The following is an 11,344-nucleotide window of genomic DNA, read 5'->3' as shown; positions in this document are numbered from 1 at the left end:
TGTATAAATATGGAACACAGGTGGTACATCTGATCCACTCATTGAGTAGGGTGCACTGGTTCCATATCTTTGTTGAAAAATTGAATTATTATAGGAAAAATGAATAATAAAATAAAAGATTAAAATGTAAACATTTAACCTAGAAATGGCTTACTTGATAAGTGTAGCAACTCAACTTTTGTTCTAATCATGCTCATAATCTTTTGTACCTTATAAATAACTCAATTCACACATATATAAGTTATTAGCATGTTTGCCACAAATGCTTCTTGGTCCATCTTACACTGCTAGGTATAGTGATAAGCATTTCTCTCAATTCGTATAGGTAAAAATTCTCTCTCTCTCTCTCTCTCTCTCTCTCTCTCTTTTCCCTTAACAATCTTTACATTCATTGATCACCTTAGAATACTGATGTTCACACAGCTAATAAATACTGAAATTCAAAATCATATGGTGTTATTTCATTGACATCTGATATCTTTCCACTATTTTGTCGTCTCAAGCACTCCACCATTGATTTCTTCAAAGATCCAGAAGCAGGCAATTGGTTGCAAGTCCACTCTAATAATGAATCCATATCTTTTGCAAAATTGGCCATGTTCCATAACAAAAGCTTTGGAACCATGAGCCTTTTTGTGGTAGTTACCACGATTGAGGCTTGCAAGTATTCTAGTTTTGATTTCTCCAATTCCGCTGAAATACCATCTGCTGTGTATATCCTAACCTGTAAATATGTCGGCATGTGAAAATATTAAAATAATGGGAGAAATAAAAAGAAACAAACTCTAGTGAAGTAAATCATAGTTTTATAAAAGTTTTATAATAAAAAAAAAGATATGAAAGCCACCAACTATAATGCATAATATAATTTTTTATGCAATCGTTTGATTATATCTAACACCTCTCTCACTAGATGCACTATAATGTTACAATGCATATACTCTACCGGATATTTTCTTTTAGAAACAACAAATTCTTTTAGAAAGAACAATTTCTTTTTAATTTAGTTATTACACACACACACACACACACACACACACACACACTATTGTAACATTATAATTATAAGTATAATGGATATCCATTATAATAGCATTAACATTATATTATGATAATACCATTGGTTAGTATTAGACAACGCTTAGGTTGAAATGTTATGTTTTTTATGTTTTTATTTTTCATGAGAAGTAGGGCATACGATCTATTTATTCAAATAATTGGTATTATAGGCTTTACTGTATATGGACTATGCACTAAAAACATTTTTTATTAAAAAATCTTAACCCTTAAATAGTTGGTGAATTGAGCTTAATTGAAAACATTAGATTCCCTCATAGTCAACCAAGAAAAGACAATCTCTCTCTCTCTCTCTCTCTCTCTCTCTCTCTCCCCCTCTCTCTCTCTCTATATATGTATATATGATTGAGATTTTGAGATTTACATAGATTTTTGGTGCATATGCTGTTCACGAAAACATTGACATATCAACAGTTAAATTAAACTATGATCTTCACTTGTACAAACTAAAACATGGATTATACTGAATAAGCTTTTGGGTTGAACATTATATAAATTTTCATTCGTACATATAACACTAATTTTAAAACATGAAATTTGCATTTTATAAATTATAACTAAGAATGTTATTCTTACAGCTGGAGAAGATCTACTCCCACAAGAAAGAGCAAACATGACGTTGGGTTCTGGATACTCGAGTCCATAGATGCTATGGACAATATCGTCTTTGTCATTCTTTTCACCATACCAGTGAACCTATAAAAAAAACTCAGATGAATTAGTTTAGGCCCTCAAATTGAGTCTAGATCCAATTAAATTTTATTAAATACTTTAGGTTTACATGGTTTTAAGTACCTATTCAGCAGCCCTATTAATATGAGTTTTATAAAACTAAATTGTAATACTCACTTCTTTTACTGTAGTTGGTTGCCTTAAAATAAAATGCTCTATTGCAAGAGCATTCAGTTGGTTTCCTCCAATGTTGAGCACCGCCTACATCAAAACCATAGTTTAAAGCATGAGCATCAATTTACACGATAAGGTTTTATTAAAGTTAAAATAAATATGAATATTTGAACATATCTTTTAATTCTCAAATAAGTATTTCATGGAATGTTAAAGTGATTGTAACTCTTACTCGATTCTGTTTTATTGATTTAAGGAAAAATTTAAGATAATATGCTTAAAAGGGTATATTACATTATTCCTTTGCTACAAATGTATGTGACATTTGTGCATTCCAATCCAAACCATCTAAATAGTTGGCCTCATTTTAGATGCAACACAACTCAAAAACTACACAAATCCAATAATCTTAACCATTTGATTGATAACCATTAAAGGGTGGTTAGAGGCCCAAATGAGTGAGATTATTTGATAAGTATGATTGTTCGATGTTCTATTGACAATGGGGTACATGATTTTAGATGGCCTGCATTGATGTCAACTTTTATTGTAACTTATACTGTAGTCATTGATTGTATTGAATCAGCTTACCTTATTCATCAGTGCAAGCACTTTTTCTGAATTTGAGGGAAGCCCATATTGGAGAAATCCCTGAAAAAATCATAAAAGTATATAATAATGTTATACATGATTAAGGTTTATTAAGCCCTCATGCTTGTATAAGGAAGACCATATACATGCTCCCATATACTAATGTGGCATCTGGTGGGTTCCCACTATTTACATACCTAGCTTAAATATCAAGCCGGTCCATTCATAAAATAGACCAATATATTATAAATAAAATCGATGACTTACAAAAATAGAGATATATTTTTTCAGCAGTTCATTTGTTTCATAATATGTATATTCAATTGGTCAATATATATGCCTTATTTATGTAAAGGGCATTTTCATGGTGGGATGCATCTATTGATAAATTAGATCTCGCACACATATGCCACTTTGGTATATGGGGTGATGAGTACCCTTGTCAATGCATGTGGGCTTAGCAAAGCTTTAAGATGTAACTTATAAAGGTTGAATTATTAAGAAAAGTGATTTCAACCGTAATATACATGCATGATACAAGCATTGTACATATTGATCCAAAAAGCCAACTTCTGATGGTAAGTCAAAAATCTCAAATCTACATTGTAGAGATTGCTCATTAAGACCCTGAAATATCAAAAAGAAAAGAAATTAGATCATTATGCATGTATGCATGTAAAATAATAACAAACATGCCATATGTCTTTTTTATGAGAAATTTGTATGTCAATCTACATCACAATCCTTGGGCCAAAGTTGTGTGTGTGTGTGTGTGTGTGTGTGTGTGTGTGTGTGTATGTGTGAAAGATTTAAGGCATCCATCAGATAATGCCCATTGTGTTGATACTCTTGACAAAAAATTAGGTCAGTTTACTAATAATGTTAGCTCTATATTATAAATAAAATTTATAATTATAAAATCATTAAATCATGGGTGTGTAAATATACTCTCTTGCACACGCACATACGTTAATAAATGGTTAAAACATGGGTATATCTGACTTAATAAATCATTAAAAATAAAAGTAAAAATAAATAAATTCAAGAGAGCATTAATTCTTTCATTTTCCTTATACTTGTTTTCAAAACAAAAGTAAAGAGACACTTAAAAGAGGTGGTGCAATTAACATATATTTTATTGATATAGTAAAAGGTATGGGTACAAGTAGAATGACTTTTTAATTGGCTATTGAATTTTGTATTGAAAGTATATGTAAGGAAAAATATAGAAATTCTGCTTTACCATAAAGAAAATATATTTATATTTTAACGATCTTTTTGATACTTCGATGTTTTAACATTTTGCTAAGTCAACATATTCATGTTTTAATGATTTACCAAGCCTATTTGTGTATTTATGGAAACATATCTACGTATCATTCATGTGTCAAATCTCAAATGTACATAGTAAATATTACTTATTAGGATATGAAATATTAAAAAAGTAGAAATTAGATAATCCTAAATGCTTGTAAATAGAATAATTTTACGACTCTTAAAGGGTTATTTGTTAGATTATTGTGACTTATATTATATCTTTGCTTTTATAAGAGGTTTATGGGCCAACATACACGTCCTCATGTGCCAAAGTATATTACATGTGAAAGATCTAAGCTATCTATCAGATAGTACCTACTATGTGGATGTCCTTGGCAAAAAATAGGTTAATTCACTTATAAGGTTAGTTATAGTTTATAAAAAATGGATAACAGTAAAAACTTGACAAACTTAATGTAGGTCCATGACCCATTGTAAAGTTTGATAGTGATGTTGGCCCAAGACCCATAATCAAGTCCAAAAATGATGTAGGCCCATGACCCATAATCAAGTTAAAAAATGATGTAGGCCCATGACGTACTACAATTATTAGCATGTATTAATTTTTGACTTTTTATTGATAAATTTACAGTCTAAATTTCATAAATTGCAATTTGCTTTTTATTAAAGATATGAGACTAATTTAAAGATGTGATTAGAGGTTTTAAAGATTATTTTCTAAATTTACATTTATTATTATTATACTTATTTTCATATTGGGTAAATTAAATTAATTTGCAGTTCATTAAAATTAATTTGAAATCAATCTAATAGTTGAGAAAAATTTCATTATAGATTATCTATAGGGTTTGTAAAAAAGAGAAAATGGGTGGGGGTAGGGGGTAGACATTCCAAATTTTTTGAGTATGAGTTTTTTTAAGTGTTTTAAGAGAAGAAGTTTGATATTGACAAAGTTATTTCTATATCTCTATCCAAATATTCTTATTGGTGTACTCTTGTCAATTTCTTTGCAATTTGGGAGTTGAGACCTAATTAACTTTATAATTGGGTTGCACCATTTTAGTATACGAGCGAGTCATATTTTTATTTTTACTCTATATCATCTCCTAATGGCTTCAAAGAGGTAACATAGGAAGAGTTTGTGTAAGTAATCTAATTGATTCACATATTCATAAAGTAAGTGGATCAATTTACACATATGATAGGCAATCTCACTAATTAAGCAAGAGAGCTCCAACGTGGAGGGAATTCAAAAATTATAAAAAAAAGGTGCAAACAGAGTTTGAATATAAGAAAATCATGGACAATTGGAAGGTTAAGTTAGTAGTTGTGAAGTTTTTTTTTTATTTTTTTTTTGGTCCCGTGTTAGCATTGTAGGATGATCTTTAAGTCAAATGAATTTGTCAAGGTAAGAGGAAAGTAAATTTTTAGAAAAAAAAAGAGTAAACAAATTGTTTCTAACCATGACTTATGATGTAACTTTTATTAAAGCTGTCACAATCTATGTTAAGGGAGAAAATTGATAAATGAATATACCAATGAATTAAAATTGATATCACAAGGAAGGTTTTGTGAGCATGAAGGCCAAAAGATTTCAAGATAGTCTTAACTTAGCCATTATAAATGAATTAACTTTAAAAATATACTTAACATGTCTAATGCATATACACATTAAAAGTCGATGTGATAATTAATTGGAGACTTGGGAGGCGATTTAGAGCCCCACGAGAATTGCCATCAATAATGGGGCAGTGTGCTAATTTTTCATATAAAGGAACCACATCGTCTCCTATAAGTCGAGGTATGATAGACCAATGTCTAACAATAAAGCTAAATTTTAACTTAAGGGGAGGTAGTTATGGATGAGGAGCTAGTCACTCAAGATAAAAAAATATTCCTTTCATATGCTTTAAGTGTGGGTAGCTAGGACATCGTTCTTTTCACTTTCTTGAACATTAGTCCATTGATCGATGAAGGAGGATGTATTGAAGAAACTCCCGATCACATGTAAATAAAAGGTGAAGATAACACAAAACATGAAGAATATGCATATAAGGATGTAGTGCATGTTAGGAAAGATGAAGAAGATGTATGTGGTGATAGGGGTGAGTTGTTGGTTATCTAATTGACTATGCTATCGACGTCTCAAGTGATTGATGAAGGACAATGGTCTACACCACTTGCACTTTTGATAGGAAGATATGTGGGAGAGATGGGAAGCAATGAGAGCATTGTCTTACAATGGATAAATTAAAAATCAAAGAACATAAGCATCCACGCCCATACTGGATTCATTGGTTTAAGAAAGGGAGAAGTTTCTGGTAACCTAATGTGCTTAGTTTCATTCTCTATTGGATCCAAGCATAAGGTTAATGTGTGATGTGATGTGGTCTTCATGAATGTATGACACATTTTGTAAGAGAAATCATGGTTGTGGCATCGAGATATGGTGTATGTGACTCGGGTCAACACCTACTCCTTCATTAAAGATAATGTTAGTATTGTATTGCACCTAATGAAACATCTTCCACGAAGCAAATTTTAATAAAAGCAAGGGCAAAAATAACTCAATGTATAAGAGTCTAAAGAAAAAAAAGGAAAGAGGCCGCATTATCAAAGTCTTAGTTATTAAAAAAGAAGAAAAATAATCAAATGTTCCACTTCTCACATGAAAGTCCTTCGTGAATATTAAGATTTGGTGTCCGAAGAACTTCCAGTTGGACTTTCTCTTATGAGGAATATCTAATATCATATTAACTTGACATTTAGGCTTGAATATATTGAATCTTGCACATTACTAAATAAATTTAGCCAAACAAGCCAAACACCTGCTGATTAAACAGTTCAATGTAATAAAGCTTAAAAGAAAAAATAGAAAGAAGAAAAAGAAGAGAAAGAATGATATTAAAGAGAGAATAGCTAAATACCAAGAGATTACAATAAACATTACAATGAAAAGATATATAAAGAATGTGACTTAATTATGATTTATCTCTACAAAGAAATGTTGTAAGGGGAACTTATAACAAGCTTGAGTCTAAGAAGATTGGTCCATAATGAATCAAGAGAAAATTAGGTGGCAATGCCTATATGATCGTGTTTCTAAATGAATTCAATGTGGTGAATTTGTTTGAGTACCATGATGAGGTCTCGGATGGTAAAGTTATTATTAATATGGATAAATAACTCCCGAAGATAAAAATGAAGGAGTTGAATAAGTATTGCGCACGAAGTAGTTGATGGGATGAATATAAGTAATACTTGGTGAAATGGAAGAATAAGCTTTATTTGGAATACACGTGGATCATGAGCGATGAATTGAAAGATTTGATTTAGATCCTCACTACTTGTATGAAGTGTTCAATTCATCTGGGTTGATTTTTTTCAACCCGGTAGAACGATGTAGGCCCATGGCTACCATAAGAAGTAACGATGATGTAGGCTCACAACCAACCATATGGCCTAACATTTGCTGATTTTGGAATGTTTGTTGATAGATTTAGGGTCTGCATATTAGAAAGTACAAATTTCTATTTATGAAAGACATAGGGTTGATTTAAAGATGTAATTGAAGATTTTGAGAATCATTTTCTAAATTTATTTTTACTATTATTAGGTTGTTTCCAGCTAAGGGAGTTTAGATTGATTTGAAATCAAATAAAATTAATTTAATATTAATCTAATAATTGGGGAATTTTCATTATAGATTATCTTTAGGGCCAGGGGAAGAGGTATAAAGTTAGGTATGAGTTTTTGTTATGCAGATGCCTTACATTCACAGTTGGCCATGAGAATCTATGGTCAACCATAACTCACCATTATGTTCACGGTTGATCGTAGAATTCCAAGATCGACCATGATCCCGGTGATGTTCACATTCGACCATGGTGTGACCATCAAGTTTCATGATTTTGTGTGAAATAGGATATAAGCCCAAGTTTTCATTAGAGCTTTATCTAATATGAGTGTTTTCTCTCAAAGGGCTAGGGTTTGCCAATTGAGCGAGTTTTCTACACATGTAAAGGGCTTATAAAGGATTTCTTAAGGGATCTAGGGGTTTTCTAGAGGTGTGCATCGCAAGGGAAGATCGAGTACATGTATAATTGAAGAAGGTGAGTCTATAAAACTTTAAGGTTTTGATTATAGTGGATCTCTGTCGCTTTATGCCGTGGTTTTTTCCCATAAAGGATTTTCATGTAAAATATCATGTGTTTGTGAATTGTTTGCTTTAATTTGGTTATCCTGCATTATTATATTATTCTAGCTTCGTTTATCATGCTTCCGTAAAGTGCACAGATTGAAGGTGGTGTTAGATCCGAATTTCTAACACCTAGGGTTTGATTCGGGTTTGTTGTTGGCTCGGGTTTACATCATTATAGTGTGATATAGAGCGGGTTAACTCACAATAAAGTGGTATCATAGTGTTAGGTTGGATTTTTGGGTTGGAGCCAAGATATCAGGATCAAAATTTCATATAAAGTTTGGTGGAAAGAACGACAATTTATGGTAGTGAAAGGTCAATGACATTCTAGTTTCTCAAGGGTTGAGTAAGGTATTGTTGGAAACAAAACCGGAGAAGATATCATATGATGACTGGACCGATCTCAGGGAGAAAGCTATGAGCACCATCCATTTATATTTTTCGGATGAGGTTATATACAATATCCTGGATGAATAATCTCACCCTGAATATATGGAAGAAGCTAGAAGACCTATACATGTCAAAGTCTCTTACAAATAAGTTGTTTATGAAGAAACAACTTTTGGGGCTGGAATTAAAGGAATGATCGAATCTCCTCCAGCATATGAACTTGTTTACAAAGCTATGTAGCGAGTTGGTAAGGTTTAGAGAGACGGTAAAGGAAGAAGACAAAGTGGTGCTACTTCTAGCATCACTTCCCTCGTTATACTACCATCTTGTTACTACTCTGCTTTATGGAAAGAATGCAATGAAGCTTGAAGAAATCATTACAGTGCTCATTTCCAACGACATGAGGAAGAATTCAAGTGATGAGGACTCCCAGGTAGAAGGGCTAGTCACAAAAGGGGGTCAAGGACGTGGGCGATTTGTGAATTGGTCTTGGTCGGACAAGAAGAAAAAGTCCAGATCGAAGTGGAAGGAAAATGAAAGATGCTTCTGTTGTGGCATTAAGAGGCACTTTAAGAGAAACTGCTAGAAAAAGAAGGATGACATGGAAAACAAAAGTAAAGGAAAAGGGAAGACATGTGAATCAATGAGTGTAGCAAAAGATAACTCAGAAGAAGACCTCCTCTCGGTCTCTTTAGGTATGAGTCGGCTCTTGGTCATTTGGATTCTAAACTCAGGATGTTCGTATCAGTGTGCCCGGATAGGAATTGGTTCGATTCCTACAAGTCCTATGATGGTGGAAGTGTTCTGATGAGAAATGATATATCCTATAAGGCCATCAGAATATGGACCATAAAGGTAAGGATGTTTGACAGAGTAATTCAGACTCTTGGTGAAGTCGAGCATGTCCAAGAGTTAACGAAAAACTTAATATACTTGGGGTTTTTAGATATGAACAGTTGCACATTCACTACATCTAATGGTGTATTAAAAGTCACTATAGATACAATAATATTGATGAATGAACATAAGGTCGGAAATCTGTATAAGTTGGTCGGGAGCACAATTATGGGTGATGCCACTATTACCTCACACGCAAAATCCAGCACAAATGATACAAATTTGTGGCTGTTAGGGCATATAAGCGAGAGGGGCATGATGGAACTCTACAAATATTGAAGGGAGTCAAGGCATGTAAGGTGAATTTCTACGAGCATTGCATTCTAAACAAGCAGTGCAGGGTAAGGTTCAAGATTTCTATACACACACACTATTAGTGGGGTGCTCGACTATATTTATTCCAATGTTTAGGGGTTAGTGATAGTATGGTTTAAGGGAGAGGCACGATACTTCATGACCTTCATAAATGAATACTCAAGGAAGGTCTGCGTCTACTTCATGAAGCACAAGTCTGAAATGTTCGCCAGGTTCAAGCAATAGAAGACAGAAGTAAAGAAGCAAATTGGGAGACACGTCAAGTGTCTCAGGTCGGATAATAATATGGAGTACAAAGAGGTGAAATTCTTAAAATTCTACAAGGATAAAAGCATCACAAGGTACTTCTAAACTCCAGGGACCCCACAATAGAACGGGGTAGCAGAGAGGATGAATAGAACTCTGTTAGAGAGTGTGAGAAGTATGTGGTTGCATGTGAGGTTGCCTAAAAGCTTCTAATGCTGAAGTGGTGAATATGACATGCTATATAGTAAATTAATCATCATCTACAACACTAGACTCTAAGGTTGTAGAAGAAGTCTGGATAGGTAAGGACGTCGATTACTTAGGATTGAGAATCTTCAGGTGTCCAGCATATATTCATATGCAGAGTGGACAAAGGTCGAAATTGGATCCAAAGTCTAGGAAGTGCATCTTTGTCGGGTATGAGAAATGTGTTAAGGGCTATAAACTTTGAGATCCAGTTGCTCAGAAGGTGATTACTAGTAGAGATGTCATCTTTGATGAGGTGTCAATGTTGAAAACCAATAAGGAAGCTACAAGAGAGAAGTCAAAAAATCATGGTAAAACTAAGAGATTGTTGGTGTAGGTGGAGCCAGTTGAGTAGATTATTGAAGGTGAAAATCAGTAAGAGCAAGATCTAAGCAAAATAATCAGCAAGATACTTAGGAAAGTATAGCCAGGAACATGGAGAAAAGAACCATCAACACCGGTTTAGTATGAGTTCGAGGACATGATGTCTTTTGCATTATTCATGGGGAGTAGATATCCCTCCACCTTTAAAGAAGCAAAATCTAAAAACGATGGTGAAAAGTGGTTGTTGGCCATGGTAGAGGAGATGAAATCGCTCCATAGGAATTAGGTACGAGAGTTGGTGGAACTTCCTAAAGGTTAGCGGGCTTTAGGGTACAAATGGGTCTAAAGGAAGAAAGAAGCGTTAATAGAAAATGAGGGTGAGAAGTACAAGGCAAAACTCGTAGCGAAGGGGTACTCATAGAGAGAATGGGTGGATTACAATGAGGTTTGGGTGGATTACAATGAGGTTTTCTCTCCGGTCATGAAACATATCTCAATCAGGGTGTTAGTAGGGATGATAGCGGAATCCAATTTGAAATTGTAGCAACTCGATGTGAAACGACATTCCTTCATGGGAACTTGGATCAAGGAAATTATTTACATCGAGCATCCTAAAGGTTTTGAGGAGCTTGGTAAGGAAGGCCACGTATGTAGGTTGAAGAAGTTGCTATATGAGCTTAAGCAGTCTCCAAGACAGTGGTACAAGCGGTTTGATTCCTACATGGTTGACATTGAATATAATAGGTGCGAGTATGATTGCTATGTATACTACAAGGTACTTGAGGACATGTCCTATATTCTACTGATGCTTTATGTAGATGATATGTTAATTGTTGCAAAGGACAAGACGGAGATACACTTGCTTAATTCTTTGTTAAGCAAGGAGTTTCACATGAAGGATCTAGGTGTTGCAAAGAAGGTCCTATGCATGAA

At 33.6% G+C, this 11,344-nt stretch overlaps 1 protein-coding gene across 1 annotated transcript in view; it reads right to left on the bottom strand.

Annotated features, from left to right (window-relative positions):
- Positions 1-367: 367 nt before the first annotated feature.
- LOC131231517 (uncharacterized) overlaps positions 368-11,344 on the bottom strand; it is a 29,060-nt gene continuing 18,083 nt past the window's right edge. The window contains exons 6-10 of the mRNA XM_058227740.1: positions 3,042-3,141; positions 2,515-2,574; positions 1,927-2,010; positions 1,654-1,773; positions 368-724 (exon numbers count right to left, since the gene is read on the bottom strand). Coding sequence (XP_058083723.1) covers positions 416-724; positions 1,654-1,773; positions 1,927-2,010; positions 2,515-2,574; positions 3,042-3,141 — 673 coding nt within the window. The 3' untranslated portion in view covers positions 368-415. The remainder of the gene's footprint in view (positions 725-1,653; positions 1,774-1,926; positions 2,011-2,514; positions 2,575-3,041; positions 3,142-11,344) is intronic.

The sequence above is a fragment of the Magnolia sinica genome, chromosome 17 (assembly GCF_029962835.1).
Source record: "Magnolia sinica isolate HGM2019 chromosome 17, MsV1, whole genome shotgun sequence".
NCBI lineage: Eukaryota > Viridiplantae > Streptophyta > Magnoliopsida > Magnoliales > Magnoliaceae > Magnolia > Magnolia sinica.
The sequence above is the reverse complement of the archived record's forward strand: the minus strand, read 5'-3'. Positions and strand labels throughout refer to the sequence as shown.